We start from the raw sequence: 23,692 nt of genomic DNA, 5'->3' as shown, positions 1-23,692 counted from the left end.
CTGCCCTCTCTAACTTTCTTCTTTCCTCCTCTCTCCCTCCCCCTCTCCTCCCCTCTCTCCTTTTCTTTCCTTCTCTCCTTTTCTCTCCACTTCCTGTCTGCACTTTGTTGTTATTCTTCCAGTGTTTTCATTGGTCGGATTTGAGCCAATCAGAGCTCGTTCTGATGCCTGATCAATAATCGTTCATAAAGTCGACCTTCAGTCCCAGATAACACACAGAGCGAGAGCACAGGTGAGTGACACCGGGTTTAGACCAGGTATATTATTATTATTTTGCACTTATAAAACATGTAACAACAAAAATTACATAATAGATAAAAAGTAGAAGCAAAAAGAGGCAAAAAAAACCCCAAAAAGTCATTATTTCTTTGGGCTGAAAACACATCGTTTGAGGAGAGCTGCGCTGGATCTATAAGAGGTTGACATGTTCTTTTAAAAATAGCACAAAAATATGATTACATTTGTGCGGGACTTTCATAACAGAGCATCATTTTGGAGGATTTGGTCTGGTTTATTTGGCCAAACTAAATACTTTTTTCTTGCAAATTGTAATGAATGGACATAGTTGTTTCTTGTTGTTTGACCGGGTTCAGTTCGGGTTCAGTTTGTTTGTTTTTCTTTAGTTTTAAACCGTAAATAGTAAAGTGTAAGAGGCACTATCCGAGGTGTGTATCCTGCAGAATAAGTTAAAGCCACATTATGTCACATTTTAGCAAAAAGTCTTAAATAAAATATTTTTTTTTATTTTGAAAAACACGTCTTCTTTCCATAGACTGTAAATGGACATAGTTAAGCTCAATTTCAATTCATTTTATTTTTGTAACGCCCAAAATCACAACAACAGTTGTCTCGAAGGGCGTTCATGTTTTGGTTGATGGGGAAAACCGGAGTACCCGGAGGAAACCCATCCACACGGGGAGAAACATGCAAAACTCCACACAGAAAGGCCTGGGCGACACGGGGATCGAACCAAACCTTCTTGCTGTGAGGCATGAGTGTTGCCACTCAGCCACCGTGCTGCCTACACACAAAAACAAACAGGAAAATCAAACAACAGGAAAAATCAGACAAAACAAGAACAATCGGCCAGACGAGGAGGAGCGAGGGGGGTGGAGGAGGGCCAGGCGAGGAGGAGGAAGACCAGGCGAGGAGGAGGAGAGCCGGGTGAGGAGGAGGAGAGCCGGGCGAGGAGGAGGAGAGCCGGGAGAGGAGGATGAGAGCCAGGCAAGGAGGAGAGGGAGGCGGGTGGAGCAGGGCCAGGCGGGGAGGAGGAGAGGGTCCAGCTGTCATTGGGGCATCTGAAAGAGTTACACTCCACAGGGGGAGTGGGACAGGGGACAACATGTGAATAGCATTGCTGCTCAGGTTGCCATACTTCCCCCAGCTAGTTATCTCCTACTGCAGCCTGTCTTATCCCGGGTTTTAATGTTACTCCCTAACTCCCTCACTAAGTAACCTGGTCTATACCGAAGAGGAAGGTTTTAAGCCTGGTCTTAAATACAGAGACTGTGGGGGCCTGTTTAACATCAGCAGGGAGTTGATTCCATAGCACAGGAGCTTGGTAACTGAATGCTCTCCCTCCCACTGTACTTTTGGACACTCTAGGAACCACTAATAGTCCTGCATTCTGAGAGCGGAGTGCTCTGTTTGGCTGGTACGGGACAATAGCATCTTGCAGATAGGATGGGGCGTTTAGGGCTTTGTATGTCAGGAGGAGGACTTTGAATTTGATTCTAAGCTCGACAGGAAGCCAGTGCAGATATTTTAGTACAGGACTGATGTGGTCTCTTCTTTTAGTTCCTGTTAGGACTCTGGCCGCTGCATTTTGGACCAACTGGAGGCTCCTTATAGTACTTTTGGGGCAGGCGGCGAGCAGAGAATTACAGTAATCAAGTCTGGAAGTAACAAATGCATGGATGGGTTTTTCAGCATCATTTTTTGGTAAAATATTTCTAATTTTAGTTATATTTCGCAGGTGAAAGTATGCGGTTTTACAAGCTAGGTTTATATGGGCTGTGAATGAGAGATTTTGATCAAATAGGACTCCAAGATTTTTTACAGTAGGGCTAGAAGCTATACTCACATTGTCGAGCGAGATTATCTGGTCCGACAGAGAATCTCTTTGACCTTTGGGACCAATGACAATGACCTCTGTTTTTTCAGGATTTAAGAGCAGGTAATTCAAGGTCATCCAGGTTTTGATGTCCTTCACACAGGCACTGAGGTTATCTATTTGATCAGTCTGATTTGGTTTCATTGATAAGTACAGCTGAGTGTCATCAGCATAGCAGTGAAAATTAATGCCATGTTTTCTGATAATGTTACCCAATGGCAACATATACAGAGTAAATAGGATTGGACCAAGCACAGATCCTTGTGGAACACCACAGGCTACTTTAGAACAGGGAGAGGTGCTCTGGTTTATACTAACAAACTGGTACCTATCTGATAGATAGGATTTAAACCATTTGAGGGCGGTCCCTCTGATTCCAATGTCACATTCTAACCTCTGCAGTAGAATGTTGTGATCAATGGTGTCAAACGCTGCACTGAGGTCCAGTAGGACCAGGACTGAAGCCAGCCCGTTATCAGCAGCTAGTAGTAAGTCATTTGTTACTTTAAGCAGTGCAGTCTCTGTGCTGTGGTGAGCTCTGAATCCAGATTGAAATTTTTCAAATATATTATTGTCCTGCAGGTGGCGGCAGAGCTGTTTCACCACAACTCGTTCTAGAATTTTTGAGAGGAAGGGAAGATTAGAGATAGGTCTATAGTTGGCTAGTTCAGGATTTAGGTTAGTATTTTTCAAAAGGGGTTTAATCACAGCATACTTAAAGGACTGAGGAACGTAGCCATTTTCTAACGACATATTTATTATGTTATGGATGGAATCTATTATTAGGGGGAGGGCTTCTTTGAAGAGTCTGATTGGAATAGGGTCGAGCAAACAGGTTGATGGTTTGGACGACATGATGGCTGAGGTAATCTCCACCTCATCAACAGGAGTAAATTTATCTAATATTATTAGAGGATCCATGTGGGACATTGGTATTACAGACTGGATTAGCTCAGAGCTGATTTTTGGAGTAGCTTTGTTGATTTTGTCTGTAATGGTTGTAATTTTGTAATCGAAGAATTGAAGAAAGTCATCACATCTAATGTTCAAGGGGATAAGAGACTCATTAGCAGTGTGGGATCCGTGTTTCTAACTCTGAAACCCTGGCCTGCAGGACTGCCACTACACTACACTTAACGCAGCTGTCCCTATCATCGTCAAATAAGCCAGGGTCATCACTCCACATATGGCAACCAGGGCAGGGAAGAGCGAGAGAAGAGGAGGATGGTTTAGCCATGATGCTAGTTGGCTAGGCTAGTTCAGGCTGAACCGAGAGATAGAGGGGCTTAATCCACGATGTACGGAGCAATAGATGCTGAATGAAACTTCGGTGTTTTTTTTAACAAAGTATTCAGGCACTAGTGTAGATGTTAGAAACTGCTTTTAAAACTGTAAGGATTCATGGATTAACAATTTCAGGAGAGAGACGCTAGATATACAACTCGCAAAACAGAATGCACTCACCCGGAAATGACGTCAGATCTAGGCCAGATCTAGGCCAGATCTAAGCTGTTGTCATGGTCTTTGCGTTTTTCTTTGACTATTGAGTTGGACCAATCAGACGCCTTCTTTCACAGCCTCGCTCCGGATTGGCTCTTTGGTTGCTATGATACTCACAATAGGAATTTCAAACATGGATCTCGGCTCCAGATTAGCCGCTGTGGGTGTCGTTCTTCACACAGTCTGTCGTCTTTTACTGACACATGTTTTATACAGTTTCCGTACTGGTGCTTTAAAGTGTGGAGATATTACATTGAAGTCTATGGTCAGGAAAAGAGCAGCAGATCTCGCGAATCATTGTACAGGCAACGGATGAATCAGAACAACACAACAAACTTCAAACTAGAAGGGGTCAGGGGTTAGGGGTCAGAGGTGCTTATATAATCTCATTGTCCAGTTTGTGTTAGGGTAAGGCGGTCAGGAGTTTAGCGTTAGAGGATCAGGGGTCAGATTTGTGGGTTGGGGGTCAGAGGGTCTTATAAAATCACAGTGTCCAGTTTGTGTTAGGGTCACAAGGTCAGGAGTTAGGGTCAGGGGTCAGGTTTAGGGGTCAGAGGTTCTTATATAATCACAGTGTGCTGTTTGTGCTAGGGTCAGGGGGTCAAACGTTAGGGTCAGGGGGTCAGGTGTTCGGGTCAGTGGGTCAGGGGTCAGGTTTAGGGGTTGGGGGTCAGAGGGTCTTATAAAATCACAGTGTCCAGTTTGTGTTAGGGTCACAAGGTCAGGAGTTAGGGGGTCAGGGAGTAGGGGTCAGAGGTTCTCATATAATCCACATTGTCCTGATTGTGTTAGGGTCAGGGGATCAGAAGTTTAGGGTTAGGGGTCAGGTTTAGGGGTTAGGGGTCAGAGGTTCTTATATAATCACATTGTCTAGTTTTTTTTAGGGTCACAAGGTCAGGAGTTAGGGTTAGGGAGTTAGGGGTCAGGGGGAGGGGTCATGGGTTCTCATATAATCCACATTGTCCTGCTTGTGTTAAGGTCAGAGGGTCAGGAATTTAGGGTTAAGGGTCAGGGGTTGGGTTTAGGGGTCAGATGTTCTCATATAGTTCACAATGTCCTGATTATGTTAGGGTCAGGAGTTAGGGTTTGGGGTCAGAGGTTCTCATATAATCCACATTGTCCTGCTTGTGTTAAGGTCAGAGGGTCAGGAGTTTAGGGTTAGGGGTCAGGGGTCGGGTTTAGTGGTCAGAGGTGCTTATATAATCACATTGTCCTGCTTGTGCTAGGGTCAGAGGGTCAGGAGTTTAGGGGTTTGGGGTCAGAGGGTCTTAATTAAGCACATTGTCCTGTTTGTATTAGGGTCAGAAGGTCAGGAGTTAAGGTTAGGGGGTTAAGGGTCAAAGGTTAGCGGTCAGGGATTCTTATTATATTTTCATTATTATACTCGACATAAATGTACAAATTTTATCTGTCAATTGAAACCTTAGTTCACTTTTATTTACGTTAAATTGAGTTCACAAAGAAAGTCCTGTGTGTGTGTGGTTCCTGCAGTTCCAGACATGGGCTCCAGGGTCCTGCAGGTGGCGCTGTCCGTGCTGTTGGCGATCATGACAGCGACGACGGTGGGCCTCATCATCGCTATGGTGACAAAAAACAACAACATCACAGGTACAAGTACAAGTTTTATTACCGATCTTACTAATTGATTTCATCCACGTTCACTGGGGGTGTGATGCTAACTGGGGGCACTGCTCTGTCTGAAGTTCTGTTACTCAAGTTACCATGGTAACTGATGAACGTTCCACCACAGTCATACATGTAGAACACCCTCAGTGAGATGTCACTGCAAAGTATCAATACGACTGAAATTAAAGCCAGGATCCAAAGACCTGGTCCTGGTCCCGGCTCTGACCTGATCTCTGGTCTAATGTTTTGTCTCATGTCCAGGATCTACACCAGCCCCTCCCTCATCTCCCCCGTACCTCATCGGACTGGGACGAGCCGACTGCACCGGGCCGCCCGCAGAGGTCCCACTGGTGAGTCTGGAACAGGACGAAACCAGGACTAAACCAGGACTGAACCAGGACTAAACCAGGACGAAACCAGGACTAGACCAGGACTGAACCAGGACTAAACCAGGACTGAACCAGGGCTGAACCAGGACTAAAGCAGGACTAAAGCAGGACTAAAGCAGGATTAAACCAGGACTAAATCAGGATTAAACCAGGACTAAACCAGGACTAAACAAGGACTAAAGATGGATTAAACCAGGACTAAACCAGGACTAAACCAGGACTAAACCAGGACTAAGGCAGGACTAAACTCTTTGTTTCCTGATCGTCAGTGTCAGACCTTGTGTTTATGATCAGATATAATAATGTAATAACTTTTATGATCTGGTCATAAACTCCCTGATAAAGAGGATTATATTTATTATGCAATGTTCTATAATAAATGTGTAATGTGTTGGTGCTGGGGTCAGTGGCTCTAAAACATGTATATAACGTGTGTTTAACGTGTGTTTATTCTGTGCATGTGACAGGGTCTGGACTGTTTTTGTGTTGAGTCTTGGAGAGCTGTACAGAGTTTTAGTTTATCTGAGGTCAGGATCTAGACGTTTATCAGCTCCTCTGGACTTTGGCCAGGATAATGCTCTCTGATTTTATACAGTAATTAATATTTCTAACTCTTGTTAGACCTTGTTATCTTGTTTTATTGGATGTTTATCACTTTTTGCACTTTATGAGATCTGTCAGGACAATAGACTGTATATATAAAGCAGTAGAGTGCATTGATTCTATGGGCGGACATCAGTATTCTGTCAAGAACATTCAATAAAACCACTTTTTATAGAAATTACATTGCAAAAGAGTATATTTATATTTACCTACATTAATTGCATATATACTGAGCCATTTGGAGTCAACTAGAGACAGTTTGACCTACATAGTTTATTAATCTGTGTCTGTACAAACGGGGCTGGTCAGTTTGTTTCTTCACAGATTCGTCCTGCTCCTACACCTCATTTACCATAGAGTTATTGTGTATTATTGTGTTGTTGTTGTTGTTGTTGTTACAGACGCTAACTCTTTGTTCATATTTACAGATGGGTTATGCTAACGCGGGTCAAACCATAGAGTTATTGTGTATTATTGTGTTGTTGTTATTGTTGTTGTTACAGATGCTAACTCTTTGTTCATTTTCACAGATGGGTTATGCTAACGCGGGTCAAACCATAGAGTTATTGTGTATTATTGTGTATTATTGTGTTGTTGTTGTTGTTATTGTTGTTGTTACAGATGCTAACTCTTTGTTAATTTTCACAGATGGGTTATGCTAACGCGGGTCAAACCATTGAGTTATTGTGTATTATTGTGTATTATTGTGTTGTTGTTGTTGTTGTTGTTGTTGTTACAGATGCTAACTCTTTGTTCATTTTCACAGATGGGTTATGCTAACGCAGGTCAAACCATAGAGTTATTGTGTATTATTGCGTTGTTGTTGTTGTTGTTGTTATTGTTGTTGTTACAGATGCTAACTCTTTGTTAATTTTCACAGATGGGTTATGCTAACGCGGGTGAAACCATAGAGTTATTGTGTATTATTGTGTATTATTGTGTTGTTGTTGTTGTTGTTGTTGTTGTTACAGATGCTAACTCTTTGTTCATTTTCACAGATGGGTTATGCTAACGCGGGTCAAACCATAGAGTTATTGTGTATTATTGTGTTGTTGTTGTTGTTGTTGTTATTGTTGTTGTTACAGATGCTAACTCTTTGTTAATTTTCACAGATGGGTTATGCTAACGCGGGTCAAACCATAGAGTTATTGTGTATTATTGCGTTGTTGTTGTTGTTGTTGTTACAGATGCTAACTCTTTGTTCATTTTCACAGATGGGTTATGCTAACGCGGGTCAAACCAAAGAGTTATTGTGTATTATTGCGTTGTTGTTGTTGTTGTTATTGTTGTTACAGATGCTAACTCTTTGTTCATTTTCACAGATGGGTTATGCTAACTCAGGTCAAACTGCCGCAGGGATCCACACTCGTCTGTTCAGCCGAGCGTTTATCGTGGACGATGGTCAGAAGAGGGTGGTGTTTGTGTCTGTGGACATCGGGATGGTGTCTCAAAGACTCCGCCTCGAGGTAAACAACGTTTCCATGGTAACTTTTCTGTTTCCATGGTAACACGAGGTAAACACTGTTTCCTTTTGGCCCTGATATGTGTATATGTATATGTGTTTAAACTGTAGACTCTTTACCTGCCTCATGTCAGACTGATCAGTGCAGTGTTCATGGGACGAGACACATGAGCTGGGTCCATGAAAACAAAATGAGTTATGAATAAATTGTGCAATTTGGTTTCCAATTTTGGACACTTGTTTTTTTAAAATTTCATTCCCGTTATGCCTTTTGTAAATAAGAGATGTGTAAATAAGAGATTATTTTTGGTTGTTGTCAGGTCTGTGTTGTTTACATTGTTGTTTTTCTTATTAGTTGGTTGTTGGTTTGTGTTCTTGGGTGTTGTGTTGTTTATTTATTTGTGTGTTGTTTACATTGCCTGTATGTTTTTATTGTTTATTCTTCTCAGGTTCTGTGTTCTCTGGAGCAGAGGTTCAAGTCTGTGTTGTTTATGTCGTTTGTTTGTTTGTTTGTTCTCAGGTTCTGTGTTCTCTGCAGCAGAGGTTCAGGTCTGTGTTGTTTATTTGTTTGTTTATTTGTTTGTTTGTTTGTTCTCAGGTTATGCGTTCTCTGGAGCAGAAGTTTGGTTCTCTGTATCACCGTCAGAACGTTCTGCTCAGTGGGACTCACACTCACTGTGGACCTGGAGGATACTTCCAGTACACACTGCTTATGATGAGTACTAAAGGATACATCAAGTCTGCAGTACAGCCTCTGGTACAGGCTATAGTCAAGGTACTAATACTACAACTACTGCTACTACTACTAATGATGATGATAATAATAATAATACTACTACAACTACTGCTACTAGTACTACTGCTACTACAGGATCTTTAGCGACACATTTTGGGCTTTAGCTCCTCTTGGATTTGTTTTATCCACTGCTTCTGTTTCTTACCTTTTAGTTTCCAGTCTGACCTTTTGACCTTGAATTTCTTACCCTTTGCTAATACTTCATTGTTCTTTTTGAGGTTTTACTCAGGATTCTCGAGCATTTTTCTCTTATTCTCAGTTCCTCTGATGTGACATGAGAACATATGGATTTGAAATGCTTCAGTGTCACCGTGTTCTCTTGATATGTCATAACACTGTTCCCTCCTCAAAAACAGACCTGGAGTCGTGTTTTGATTCATTCACACATGTTTGAGTTGTTGAGACACATGTTTTATTATTTATTAGTCTGTCTACATTAATCAAACTCAAAATTCTCTGTTCTACTGTGATTTAAAACACAGTACTTCCTGTATTACCTCACGACATCACAAGGTGGAACAGAGTGTTTTCAGTTTGAGAGAAATTCTCAGCCTAAATGTGCAGGTTTGTGTGTTAAACGTGTGTGAATGAAACAAAACACAACTCCAGGTTTGTTTCTGATGAGGAAACATAGATCAGAAAATAATCTACTATGAGTCTTTAATTACTACAACTAATACTACAAATACTAACTATTACTGTTCCTAGACATGATCATTTGTGAGGGGAGAGCATCTGTCTCTTTGTGTCCCAGACCATAGAGCTGGAGCACACACAGGAAGACAGACTGTGGGAGGGCATCTGACTCTTTGTGCTACAGACTGTGGGAGGGCATCTGACATATTTGTGGTGTGTTCCAGAGCATAGAGCTGGCCCATGAGAACATGAAACCAGGACGAATCTTCAGGAACTTTGGAAAACTGGAGCAGAGCAGTTTGAACCGAAGCCCCCAGTCCTACAAGAACAACCCTCAGGACGAGAGAGACAGGTGAGACAGAGACAGGTAATATGAGCCCCCAGTCCTACAAGAACAACCCTCAGGACGAGAGAGACAGGTGAGACACAGACACGTGAGACAGAGACAGGTAATATGGGCCCCCAGTCCTATAAGAACAACCGTCAGGATGAGAGAGACAGGTGAGACAGAGACAGAGACAGGTAATATGAGCCTCCAGTCCTACAAGAACAACCGTCAGGACGAGAGAGACAGGTGAGACAGAGACACGTGAGACAGAGACAGAGACAGGTAATATGAGCCTCCAGTCCTACAAGAGCAACCCTCAGGACGAGAGAGACAGGTGAGAGAGAGACAGCTGAGACAGAGACAGCTGAGACAGAGACAGGTAATATGGGCCCCCCAGTCCTACAAGAACAACCATCAGGACGAGAGAGACAGGTGAGTCAGAGACAGCTGAGACAGAGACAGGTAATATGGGCCCCCAGTCCTACGAGAACACCCGTCAGGACGAGAGAGACAGGTGAGACAGAGACAGCTGAGACAGAGACAGCTGAGACAGAGACAGGTGAGACAGAGACAGGTGAGACAGAGACAGGTAATATGAGCCCCCAGTCCTACAAAAACAACCCTCAGGACGAGAGAGACAGGTGAGGGACAGCGAAACAGGTGAGAGACGGAAAACTGCAACCGCAACCTTGAGTCACACAAGAACAACCCACAGGACGAGAAGGACAGGTGAGACAGAGACAGGTAACATAAGACCACAGTCCTACTGTCCCAAAGATGAGAGAAATACAAGGAGACAGTAGCTCAGTTGGTAGAGTGTTTGTCCACTGATCCGAAGGTTGACGTTTCAAATCCCGCTCTCGACATAAACATCATTGGTTGAGCGGTCAGATCCACTGATCCATAGGTTGGCGGTGCGATTCTAGCTCACACAGATGAATGCTGTCGTTGTGTCCTTGGGCAAGACACTTAACCCACCTCAGTGTCTGCGTACACTGGTGTATGAATGTGTGTGTGAATGGGTGAGTGGTTCCTTGTTGTAAAGCGCTTTGAGTGCCTTGAAGGTGGAAAAACGCTATAGAAAAATGTGACCATTTACGATGATGATGATGATATTTAACCCTTTGTGCTCAGGTACTCTGAGGACACAGACAAACAGGTCACAGTTCTGAAGTTCACCGACTCAGATGGAGATGGCATCGGGGTCCTCAGGTAAAAAAAACACTCTACTAACTACTCACTACCTCATCTACTACAACTAACTACTGCTAACCTACCCACTGTACAACTGTACCAACTACTACTGACAATGGTACAGACAGCATCAGGGTCCTCAGGTAAAGACAAACTCAATACAACTAATTACACTTTAAGCAGACTCATTATTTTGGTCTTACAATGTTCATATTAACCCGCTCTACATGATCTTTCTCCTGATTGACTCTTTGGTTGCTATGATACTCACAGTCAGAACTCCAAATATGGATCTTGGCTCTAAATTCACCTGATATCTGCTCTCCTCGATGAGTTTAGGTCGATTGGGTCACACTCACGTCTTTATACAAATGATGGAATTAACTGACCGCTAACTAACCGACCAAACAATGTGACAGTTATAAGAACCCAGCCACAAACGCCATCGGAGTTCTCGGGTAAAAAACTCAACAAACTCACGACTAACTATCAAAACACCTCCACACAACTACCACTACTACTAACCTACCAACTGTATAAGAACTACGGTAATTAACTACTAAAGACCTCGGTGTTCTTAGGCCAATAACTCATTTAACACACTGCAAACTGACCAAAGAGCTGTCCAGTTATAAGCAGTAACTTCCTGTTTGTGACATCACTTCCTGTGTGTGATGGACAGCTGGTTCGCGGTGCACGCGGTCAGTATGAACTACACAAACAGAATGGTCAGCAGCGACAACATGGGCCTGGCCTCCCTCATGATGGAGCTGGACAAGAACCAGGGGCTGCCCGGAGAGGTAATGTAAATACTACTACTACTACTACTACTGCTACTGCTACTACTGCTACTACTACTACTACTACTACTACTACTACTACTACTACTACTACTACTACTACTACTACTATTACTACAACACATGGACAAGAACCAGGGGTTGCCTGGAGAGGTACTGTGAACATGACTACTACTGCTACTCCTACTGCTACTCCTACTGCTATTACTACTGCTACTACTACTACTGATACTACTCCTGCTGCTATTACTGCTACTACTACTATTACTACAACACATGAACAAGAACCAGGGGCTGCCTGGAGAGGTACTGTACACTACTACTACTGATACTAATACTGATACAATTACTGAGTCTCTTGTTCCTCCCCTCTGTCTCTACAGTTACCTCTCTCCTCTTTTTCAGGGTCGCTTTGTGGCAGGTTTTTCAAGCTCGAATCTTGGAGATGTGACTCCAAACACCAGGGGGCCCTACTGCGCCAACACCGGCCTCAAGTGTGACTATCTCAACGGCTCGTGTCCTGTTGGAGGGGTAAGAGAGTACTACTGCAAACTGCTACTACTAATGCACCTGTTCAGTAGGGAGTTTGTGAGTGTTACTATAAACACTACTGCAAATACTGCTACTACTACTACTACTACTAATATGCTTATCCTGGGGAAAGCTTGCAACCCTGAGAACACCATCCCAACTGTCTAAGGAACATCTCAAGAAGTCAGACAGGAAGTGAAAGCTTGGGCGCAAATGGGTCTTCCAAATGGACAATAACCTGAAACATACTGCCAAAATGGTTACAAAGTGGCTTAAGGGTAACAAAGTCAATGTTTTGGAGTGGATGCATCATGAGGAAAAAACATTATGTGGAAATACTGAAGGAACATCTCAAAACATCAGACAGGAAGTTAAAGCTTGGGCACAAATGGGTCTTTCAAAAGGACAATAACCTGAAACATACTGCCAAAGTGGTTACAAAGTGGCTTAAGGGTAACAAAGTCAATGTTTTGGAGTGGCCATCACAAAGTCCTGAAGACCTGAAAAGACATGTGTGAGCCAGGCAGGCCTACAAACTGTTCATTATTGTTCATATTTTTATTTTTTATATTTGTTTCAGACAAAGATGTGCATGGGGGTGGGGCCTGGAGTCGACATGTTTGAGAGCACCAGGATCATTGCTGAGAACATCTACAAGAAGACCAAGGTAAGACCGGGACTAGAACCAGACTAGAACCAGGACTGAACCAGGACTAAATCAGGACTAGACTGAGACTGAACCAGGACTAACCCAGGATTAGATTGGGAGTGAACCAGGACTAAGACAGGACTAGACTGTGACTAAACCAGGATTATAACAAGACTAGAACAAGACTAGAACCAGACTATAGTAGGACTAAACCAGGACCAAACCAGGACCAAACCAGGCCTAAATCAGCACTAGACTGGGACTTAACCAAAATTATAACAGGACTAGAACCGGACTACAACAGGACTAAACCATGACAAGACTGAAACTGAACCAGGATTATGACAGGACTAGAACCAAACTAGACCAGGACCATAATGGGACAATAACAGGACTAGAACCAGACTAGACCTGAACTGTAACAGGACTAAACCAGGACTAAAACAGGATTAAACTAGATCTAAACCAGGACTAATCTAGGACTAAAACCGAGACTGTAAGAGGACTAAACCAGGACTAAAACTGTATACATTTACAGGAAGACCAAGGTAGAGACTGATAATTATGTAATGGTGTGGTACTGACATGTGTAGTACTCTGATGTGTACTTGTGTATACTTGTACTTCAGGAGCTGTACAGTACTGCAGTGGAGGAGGTGACGGGGCCGTTACACTTCGCTCATCAGTGGGTCGACATGAGCAACGTGACTGTGAAGATCAACAGTACTCACACGGTACTAATACTACTGCGAATACTACTACTGCAGTACAAATATTACTGTAAATACTGCTCTACTAGTACTACTACTGCATTACCAATACTACTACTGTAATAGGCAAGGCAAGTTTATTTGTATAGCACAATTCGTACACAAGGTATTTCAAAGTGCTTTACAGAATAAGAAAGACATTAAAATCACACAAAAATCAAAACATAAATAATCACCCAATCTGCAACTCTCTCACCCACTCGTTTGCCCCTTTTAAAACTCTCTCTCGCACTCTTTAAACACTGTCTTGCTCAGTTTAAGAACTTTCCCATTACTTTACAAAAAAACCTTTCCTGTCACTTCTCAAATACTTTCCTGTCACTTTACTATGTCTAATAAAAGTCCATCAGTCCATGTTTCTTTTGTCATCATAAAATTACCATTAAAGGAGAAGAGTGCAGAATAAAAACCTTTCAGTCGTATGCACAGCTAAACAGAACCGTTTTGAGCCTGGATTTAAATATTAAGTAAGTAAGTAAGTAGAGGCCTGTCTCACATCTTCAGGAAGACTGTTCCAAGTTTTAGCTGCATAAAACTGAAACACTGATTCCTCATGTTTAGTCCTGACTCTGGGCATTAGCAGGAGGCCGGTCCCTGAAGTCCTCAGAGTGAGAGATGGTTCATATGGCACTAACATGTCAGAGATATACTTTGGACCTAGGCCATGGAGAGACTTATACACAAGCAGAGCTGCTTTAAAGTCTATTCTTTGAGCTACAGGAAGCCAGTGCAGAGACCTGAGCACAGGACTTATGTGCTCGTACTTCCTGGTTCTAGTCAGGACCCGAGCAGCAGCGTTCTGAATGTACTGCAGCTGTGTTAAGGCTCGTTTGGAGAGGCCAGTGATGTGAGCAGGCCGTTACAGTAGTCTAACCTACTGGAGACAAATGCATGGATAAGTCTCTCTAAGTCTGGTTTTGACAGTATACCTTTGATTTTTGCAATGTTTTTTAGGTGGTAAAAAGCTGCAGATGTTATTGATTTGATGTGGCTGTTAAAGTTCAAGTCTGAGTCCATTATTACCCCTAGATTTCTAGCCTGATTTGAAGGTTTTAGAGAGAGAGACTGGAGGTGACTGCTGACACTTTCTCTATGTTTCTGTGGGCCAAAGATGATGACTTCAGTCTTGTCTGAGTTTAGCTGGAGAAAGTTGTTTCACATCCACACACTGATCTGTTGATGCAGTGAGTGAATCCACTGGTTCATATTCACCTGCCGCAGTGAGACATAGATCTGAGTGTCTTCTGCATAGTTGTGGTAAGACACATTATAGCTGCGTGTTAACTGGCCTAACGGCAGCATGTAGAGATTGAACAGCAGGGGTCCCAGGATTGAACCCTGGGGTACCCCACAGGTCAGGGACATTTTATCTGATATACATTTTCCAATTTCAACAAAGTACTCCCTGTTTTCTAAATAGGACTTGAACCAGTTTAGTGCCGTAGCAGAGATGCCCACCCAGTCCCCTAGTCTCTGTAAGAGAATCCCATGATCCACAGTGTCAAAGGCAGCACTCAGATCTAACAGGATCAAGACTGAGACTTTGCCTGCATCAGTGTTCATGCGGATGTCATTTGTCACCTTGATAAGAGCAGTCTCAGTGCTGTGGTGGGTCTAAAACCTGATTGGAGGAAATCAAAGGAGTTGTTCATTTTGAGGAAGTTAATAAGCTGTTGGTAAACAACTTTTTCGAGGACTTTGCCTAAAAACGGCAGATTTGAGATTGGTCGATAATTGTTCAGTATTGTGTCATCATAATTGCTCTTCTTCAGGAGAGGCTTGATAACTGCAGTTTTCAAAGCGCTTGGGAATGTTCCAGATACTAACAGTGGCACACCTACACAAAATACAACCTGCCTGTGAAGATCAACAGCACTCACATGATACTAATACTACTGTACATACTACTCAGGGGTACTGCAGTAGTATCAGTCCTGTGTGTACTTTTTGGACTATAAATACTTCTACTTCAGGTGTCAACATGTAAACCTGCTCTGGGACACAGTTTTGCCGCTGGGACGACAGACGGAGGAGGAGACCTCAACTTCACTCAGGGTACAAATACTACAAATACTACAAATACTGCTAATAATACTGCTGCTAGTAATACTACAAGGCAAGGCAGGCAAGTCAAGTTTATTTGTATGACACAATTTGTACACAAAGTAATTCAAAGTGCTTTACAGTCTTTATGAGCTCTTATTTTAGCATATTTAAATGTATTTTATTTTGAAGGGGCGTGTTAAATTGAGTTTTTTATTTTGAAGGAGCTGTGGAGGGTGACGTTTAAGCTCTTATTTTTTGTAGCGTATTTAAATGCCTTTTATTCTGAAGGGGTGCATTAAATGCAGTCTTTTATTTTGAAGGAGCGGTGGAGGTTTTTCAGTTTAAGCTCTTATTTTGTAGTGTATTTAAATGTGTTTTCTCTTGAAGGGGCAGTGGAGGGTGCAGTGTAAAGTCTTTTATTTTGTAGGTCCTTAAATGTAGTGTTTTATTTTGAAGGAGCAGTGGAAGGTGCAGTTTAAAATCTTATTTTGTAGGTCCTTAAATGTAGTGTTTTATTTTGAAGGAGCAGTGGAAGGTGCAGTTTAAAATCTTATTTTGTAGGTTGTTTAAAGATGTTTTATTTTGAAGGATATTTAAAACAGTCATTACAGCTCTTATTTTGTATTGTATTTTATTTAAATGTATTTTCTTTTGAAGGGGCAGTGGAGGGTGCAGTATAAAGTATTTTATTTTATAGGTCCTTAAATGCCGTGTTTTATTTTGAAGGAGCAGTGGAGAGTGCAATGTAAAGTCTTTTATTTTGTAGATCCTTAAGTGCCGTGTTTTATTTTGAAGGAGCAGTGGAGGGTGCAGTGTAAAGCCTTTTATTTTGTAGATCCTTAGATGTAGTATTTTATTTTGAAGGGGCAGTGGAGGATGCAGCGTAAAGTCTTTTATTTTGTCGATCCTTAGGTGTAGTGTTTTATTTTGAAGGAGCAGTAGAGGGCTCAGTTTAAAGTCTTATTTTGTAGGATGTTTAAATATGTTTTACTTTGAAGGATATTTAAAAGTCTTTTATTCTGGAGGGGCCTGTTTAATTGTAGTGTTTTTTAGCCATCCGCACGTTCATACAGCAGTGAACGCAGACACTGGGGGGCGAGGTGGGTTAAGTGTCTTGCTGAAGGACACAAGAACAGCATTCACCTGTGTTTATGTTGAGAGTGGGATTCAAACCGTCAACCTTCGCCCTTATAAACCTGTGTGTGGGCCTGTAGTTTGTCCCAGGAGGGGGGGTCAGCGCTGCGTACAGGGTCTTGTAGTTTTATTTTGAATGAGTGACACAGGGCGACATTTGAGCTCATGTTTTGTAAAGATGTTTTATTTTGAAGGAGCGGTGGAGGGGGACCCGTTCTGGGACGGGATCAGAGACGCTCTTGTGGGTCCTCCGTCTAACGAGACTCAAGCATGTCACCGTCCCAAACCCATTCTGTTCAGTACTGGAGAGGTACTATTACTACTACTACTATTACCACCACTACTACTACTACTGCTGCTGCTGATGATGGTGATACTGCTACCGCTACTAATATTACTACTACTTCTACTGCCTCTAATACTATTATGCTGCTACTACTACTACTACTACTACTACTACTACTACTACTACTACTACTACTGCTACTGCTGCTACTACTACTGACTCTAATACTACTATCCTGCTACTACTACTACTACTACTACAAACTACTACTACTACTGTCACCAACCTCATACTGTTCAATACAGGAGAGGTACTTATACTACTACTACAGATTTTCCTGATGTCATGGCATAGACCTAAAGTCATTTCACTAACAGAGATGTAAAAGTACTGCTATGGCTACTATTGCTGCTATGTGTACTATATACCTCTACTACTACTAGTACTACTGTAAAGTTTGTTTATTTGTTTATCTACTAAGTCTGTTCCAGTGTTTATTGCATTAGTGGTATTTTCTGTGTATTTTCTGTGTACTTTGTGTCAGATACCCTGGCTGATGTGATACATATTGAATATTTGTACTACAGTATGTAAACACCTTTTGAGTATTGTGTATTTTCCGTGTACTTTGTGTCAGATGACATGGCCGTTGCCGTGGCACCCAACCATCATCGACGTGCAGATGCTCCTGATCGGGTCTGTGGCTGTGCTGGCCATTCCCGGAGAAATCACGTAAGACTCACACAAAACACACAAAACACACAAAACACACACATATAAAACATACACAAAACACACATAAAACACACGCACAAAACACACACAAAATACACATAAACACACATAAAACACACACAAAACATACACATAAAACACACATAAAACACACAAAACACACATAAAACACACACAAACACACACAAAAACACATACAAAACATACAAAAACACACACAAAGCATACAAAAACACACACAAAACACACATTTTATATACCCCACAGACTTAAAGTTGATCCTAACTGTCCCTCTGCTCCGTCCCAGGACCATGTCGGGCCGAAGACTCCGAGAGGCCGTCAAACAGGTGAATCACAGCGACAGGGTCCTCGGTTTTAATCCCCAACCGTGTTTCATGTTTCTGCGTGAAGTTTAGAAAAGGATACATCTAACGTAACAAACAGGAAGTGAGCACGCGCAATTTAGCTCCATCGACTCTGGCTCCAATTCACTTTCTATTGAAAAAACACAGCTCCTCCCTCTGTAACCTCTGACCTTACAATGTTGAGTTTAACCCACTCTCCATGATCCTGCAGTTTTTATTTCACTATTTTCACTAAATCAAGATATGAACATTAATAACAGACCAATCAGGCGCCATCTTTCTCTGACGTCGCCGCCGCTAGAGTTAGCAACAGGTTTGATTAACAGCGCTGCTAACCGCCCACTCCCTCCTCCATTTCACACTTCACTGTTTGACTTAATTGCTGTCTGTATTTCTAATTTAACATCTAAATACTAAAAATGTGAAGCTAAAAGTAAGTTATTTCAATCACTTGGGTTGAAAGTTAGCGCTGCCGTCGAGCTACAGCGTCACAAATATATAAGTAAATATGTAATTTTTCTTTGATCGAGGCAGTCAGTGATATATTTATTAAATGATTCAAATATATTTTGTCTGTGCCACTCTAGTCTCAGTATAAACCTGTGCATGGACGTGTAGTTTGTCTCAGGAGCTGCAAGTCAGTGGTGCGTTCAAAGACTATACGAAATAAAATTACATCTCTGTTATAATGCTTCCTCATCACAAACAGACCTGGAGTTGTGTTTTTTTGTTTGTTTCATTCACACATGTTTTAACACACAAACTCTGCGTATTTAGGCTGAGTTTTTCTCTCAAACTAGAAACCCTCTATTCCACCTTGTGATGTCACGCGGTGAAACAGGAAGTGCTCCAGTGTGTTTTTAAACCCCAGAATCATTTGGATCGTTTCAGTCCTGGAATTAAAAGTAAAAGGACATGACATCACGAGGTGGAACAGAGCATTTTGAGCGTTGGAGATGTGCTCAAATATGTGTGAATGAAATAAAACTCAAATCCAGGTCTGTTTTTAACGACATTATAACGTGTTTTTTTTTTTTGTGTAATGTAGGACCTTTAATGACCTGTAGTGTCTGTGTTTCAGGAGCTGCAGGTCGATGGAGGGTTCAGGGACCTGGAGGTGGTCATCGCCGGCCTCAGTAACGTGTACACTCACTACATCACCACCTACGAAGAGTACCAGGTGAGAGCCAGGGGTCAGAGGTCAAAGAGGGTCTCGTACCTGGACAAGTGTAATATTCTATCTATTTTTATTATTCTTTAAGTGAAATCTGAGCTGCATTTGTGTTAATATCACATTTAACTGCTAAAAAACCCGAGTAAACAGATGAGTAATATTTCATGTGTTTGTGATTACGGTGATACAGGATTTTACCGGCGTTTTTGTAAAAATAAACCTCATGAAGCTTTCTTTGTGAACTCTATTTAACTTAAATGAAGGTGAGCTAAGGTTTTAACTGATGGAGAACGTTTTGAACTGTTTCTGGAGAAAAATAAGGAAAATTAAGTCAAGCTAAGGAACCAGGAATGAGCCAGGTCAGCTGGGAGTCAGAGGGGGCCAGAGGGGGGTCAGAGGGGGTCAGAGGGGGTCAAAGGTTCACATGGAAATTTAATGATGTCACACTGTCATACAGACAGGGGTCTATGTAACTCTATGGGAGGTTCATTGTTTCACACACTGGGAGGGCATCTGACACACTGGGATAACCACTCTGTCTCTGTCTCAGGTGCAGAGATACGAAGCCGCCTCCACCATCTTTGGACCCCACACCCTCACAGCTTATATCCACAAGTTTACACATCTGTCAAGAGCCATCAGAGAAGTACTGGACCAGGACTAAACCAGGACTGAACCAGGACTGAACAGGACTAAACAGGACTAAACCAGGACTGAACGAGGACTAAACCAGGACTAAACCAGGACTAAACCAGGACTGTATATATATTCTTATTCCTGACCGGGTCTTCCTGTGGTCTAGGACTCAGTCTCAGGTCTGGATTCTGGACCGGAGCCTCCGTTCTTCTCAAACCTGTTTAACCTGCTCCCAGCTGCCACCGCCGACAGGAAACCAGTGAACACGAGCTTTGGACAAGTCCTGGAGCAGGTCTACCCAGTCTACAGGAAGGTGGGTCTAAACCAGGTCTAAACTAGGTCTAAACCAGGTCTAAACTAGGTCTAAACCAGGTCCAGATAGCATGATCATAATTCTATTAAATCCTGATTATCTTACATGTTTCAAGTCGAGATTTGAACCTAAATCCTATGGTTTCAGGGCGACGTGGTGTCTGTGACGTTTGTGGCAGGAAACCCTCGACACTCTGGAGATATTGTGAGAATCACTCGTTTATAAACTCATTCATAAAACCACAGCTACAGAAACGTACAACCCGAGGCACAGCATTCACTACAGACCAGAGCTACAGCCACATTCACTCATTCATGTTCATGTTCAATCACTCATTTTACAGACTGAAGATCATTATATTTAAGATTTAGCTAAGAAAAAATATAATTCTCTTCCCAGTTTGGCAATTTTTTAGGTTTAAAATTTTACTTCCTGGTTGTAAATCATGACATCACACCAGGGAATCGCACTGTTACCTAGCAACCATACGGTACATTGGGCCAATTCTTCTCTAATGTCACAGAAATGATGATTTGGCAAATAAAAATAGAATAAAACGCCTTTATTTTATTGACATCATGTTTAATTGTTTGTTAAATTGGGGTGAACTGTTTGACGTCATCAGTGTGTTCAAATAAAACTCTACCTTTTTAAATTTTCAACATATTTTTCAACTTTTTCATTCATAAACTCACTTGCACACACACACTCTGACCTATGACCCTCCCGTTTAACCTTTGACCCATAGAGTCAGAGGAGACGCTTGTTCAAAAAGACAGAAGTGAAAACAACGATCAAGGTTTTATTTGTTTGATTTTATTTTGGTTCCACAGAGAGACAAGACGTTTGTGACGGTGGAGAAGTTTGACAATAACACCAAGAGCTGGGACGTGGTCCACACTGATGCATCATGGGAGACCAGGTCAGACTAGAGACCAGACCGGAGACAAGAGACAAGAGACAAAAGACAAGAGACAAAAGACCAGAGACAAGAGACCAGAGACAAAAGACCAGAGACAAGAGACCAGAGACAAGAGACAAAAGACAAGAGACAAGAGACAAAAGACCAGAGACAAGAGACAAAAGACAAGAGACAAGAGACCAGACAAGAGACCAGAGACCAGAGACAAGAGACAAAAGACCAGAGACAAGAGACAAAAGACCAGAGACAAGAGACAAGAGACAAAAGACAAGAGACCAGTGACCAGAGACCAGAGACCAGAGACCAGAGACAAAAGACAAGAGACCAGAGACCAGAGACCAGAGACCAGAGACCAGAGACCAGAGACCAGAGACCAGAGACCAGAGACCTGAACCTGCATTAGACCAGGACTGAACCAGGACTACACATGTTTATGAAAGATACAGTCCTAGTTGCCATTAATTTAAACAGTTTCTGGTTTAATCTTCCCCATAAAATATTGTCTAATTTTGGTGGTGTTGATTTTGAATTACCGTAAGTAAATTCCCAATGAAACAAAATTCCTTGAACAATGCCTCAAATATTGGAAATTGGCACATACACAAATGGTCACTTTTACATTTGATGCCAGTTTCAGTTGTATGTATATATTTATATGGCTGTATGATTTGTTCAGACTATTATTAAAAAGAAAAATAAATAAAAAACACAACATAATCACATTTGACTGGCTGAAAAATACAGTCCCGGTTTAGATCCTGTTTTAATTCTGTTCTCTGATTGGCTCTCGTTTTTGCCTCCTCAGATTTCATTGGCTGAAAGGCGCCGATCGCCATAGCAACACCACAGTGGAGTGGTTCATCCCGGACAGCGCCCCCTCTGGTGTGTACAGGATACGACACTTTGGTCACTACAAAGAAATAAAAAACTTCAGACCGGTGATCCTGCCGTACGAGGGCCAGTCGGACGAGTTTACTGTGGCAGCCAGCTACTACAGCGCCACCTAGAGGACAGCTACAAACATGCACTTCTTTAAAATGACTCCTGTGCAATTTATAGATGTACTAGTAATTTTTTTATAATTTTTTAAATAAAATGTAATGTGTAATTTATTAATAAATACTGACTGATGTCTCTGATCTTGTCTCACTCATTAACACTCACTTGATCAAAAGTTAAAGAGGGAGTATTATGAAAAATGCATTGTTTTGGAGCTGTCTACCGTTTTATAATGTTCTCTCATCAAAAACACGTCTGAAGAGGTTTTATATTTCTCATCCATTCATGCTCAAAACCTCCTTACGGTCTGCAAAATGAGCCAGAGACCAGGCCAGAGACCCACAACCCTACGTACCCTACATGCTCTCACTATAGACCACATGTGTCAAACTCAAGGACAAAATGTGGTCCGCCACATCATTTTATTTGGCCCGCGACAAAGTAAATTAAAAGGTATGACTGTTTTAAAATATCAGTTTTTCAGGAGATACAGTTACACAGCCATTTTTTCATATCTATGCAAATCCATATGCAATATTTGTAACTTGAAAAACTAATAAATATAGAAACAGTAAATTAGCAAGATTAAAAAGTAGTTGCATTTATTTTGCATTACATTTAGTCACATTTCTACTGTCTTAAAGTTATATCTGGCCCTTTAAGAGCCACCATTTTGTTGATGTGGCCCTTTGTGAAAATGAGTTTGACATCCCTACTATAGACTATATATAAATGGACATAGCTAACCTGCCAGCCGTGCTCCAGACAGGAAGTGAGCATGGACGCACTTCCGCCTCCATCGACTCCAATTCACTTTCTATTGAAAAACTGTTGCCCCTTATCTCTGTAACTGCTGCGTTCAGGCTCGTCAGTTTGTTCTTATTAACCTGCTCTACAGAACCACTGGTATTAGGAAGAGGTTTGACTGACAGCGTTACTAAGTGGGAAGGCGCTCTACTTTCAACGGCCTCGCTCTGGATTGGCTCTTTGGTTAAACTCGGCTCCAAATTCGCTCCTATAACTGCTGCCCTCGATGAGCTTCATTTGACTGGAGCTGAATGCTGTAGGTCAGTGGTCCCCAACCACCGGTCCATGGATCAATTGGTACCGGGCCACCGGCCGCCCAAGAAATAATAAATTATTTCCATTGTATTTATTATCTGAGTCTTAACAATCTTTTATTTTGAAAAATCTTTTATTTTAAAAAAATGACCGGATTCTCTCGGTTACATCTCGGTCACTTGAGCGCCAAAAATGTAACCCACAAATTAGCAAAATGAGTGAAAAATAGACGTCTTTGGACATCTTTCAAAGGGGAAAAGTCCCAGTGAAGAGACAGAAAAAGGGCCTACAACTTCCAAGAAAAAGAAGGCTTTTAACAGACAGTACCAGCCCGCTTTGCATAATATGCGGCGACCAGCTCTGTAATGAGGCAATGAAGCCTTCAAAACTGCTTCACCACTTGGAGACCAAGCGCCCTGGATTAAAATACAAGCCCTCGGAGTATTTTGAAAGAAAAAAACAGGGACACGAAGGACAGAAAAAGTTACTGGCGGCCAATGCACTGAGAGCATCATACTTGGTGGCTAACCATGTTTTTTTTATTATTTAGGAGGCAGAGAGGATGTTAACAGAGACTTTGATGTTATACACGTTATGTTGTTGGCGCAATGTTACGAGTAAGC

General features: G+C 42.0%; 1 protein-coding gene across 2 annotated transcripts; it reads left to right on the top strand.

Moving 5' to 3' along the window:
• Nucleotides 1-208: 208 nt before the first annotated feature.
• asah2 (N-acylsphingosine amidohydrolase 2) lies at nucleotides 209-22,087 on the top strand. 2 transcript variants are annotated; one of them, XM_055229484.1, is made up of 22 exons: nucleotides 209-232; nucleotides 5,105-5,221; nucleotides 5,501-5,589; nucleotides 6,998-7,016; nucleotides 7,573-7,697; nucleotides 8,292-8,468; nucleotides 9,350-9,477; nucleotides 10,588-10,665; nucleotides 11,330-11,447; nucleotides 11,853-11,978; nucleotides 12,559-12,645; nucleotides 13,257-13,361; nucleotides 15,371-15,452; nucleotides 16,772-16,887; nucleotides 17,501-17,595; nucleotides 17,906-17,945; nucleotides 19,045-19,143; nucleotides 19,688-19,783; nucleotides 19,940-20,086; nucleotides 20,234-20,290; nucleotides 20,920-21,008; nucleotides 21,814-22,087. In XM_055229484.1, the coding sequence occupies exons 2-22, from the start codon at nucleotides 5,113-5,115 to the stop codon at nucleotides 22,013-22,015; spliced, it is 2,184 nt and encodes a 727-aa protein (XP_055085459.1). In that variant the 5' UTR covers nucleotides 209-232; nucleotides 5,105-5,112; the 3' UTR covers nucleotides 22,016-22,087. The 2 variants fall into 2 exon arrangements, with proteins under 2 accessions (XP_055085459.1, XP_033840624.1); XM_033984733.2 differs by lacking the exon at nucleotides 6,998-7,016 and having other exon boundaries at nucleotides 7,554-7,697.
• Nucleotides 22,088-23,692: the final 1,605 nt, after the last annotated feature.

The sequence above is a fragment of the Periophthalmus magnuspinnatus genome, chromosome 19 (assembly GCF_009829125.3).
Source record: "Periophthalmus magnuspinnatus isolate fPerMag1 chromosome 19, fPerMag1.2.pri, whole genome shotgun sequence".
Taxonomy (NCBI): domain Eukaryota; kingdom Metazoa; phylum Chordata; class Actinopteri; order Gobiiformes; family Gobiidae; genus Periophthalmus; species Periophthalmus magnuspinnatus.
The sequence above is the reverse complement of the archived record's forward strand: the minus strand, read 5'-3'. Positions and strand labels throughout refer to the sequence as shown.

What these genes read in the sequence shown, in the direction of transcription:
- asah2 (XM_033984733.2), top strand. Translation starts at nt 5,113, where the DNA reads ATGGGCTCCAGGGTCCTGCAGGTGGCGCTGTCCGTGCTGTTGGCGATC. An exon ending in GATGGCATCGGGGTCCTCAG is followed by an intron (nt 10,666 to 11,329) that starts GTAAAAAAAACA and finishes TGTGATGGACAG; the next exon opens with CTGGTTCGCGGTGCACGCGG. An exon ending in ACATCTACAAGAAGACCAAG is followed by an intron (nt 12,646 to 13,256) that starts GTAAGACCGGGA and finishes CTTGTACTTCAG; the next exon opens with GAGCTGTACAGTACTGCAGT.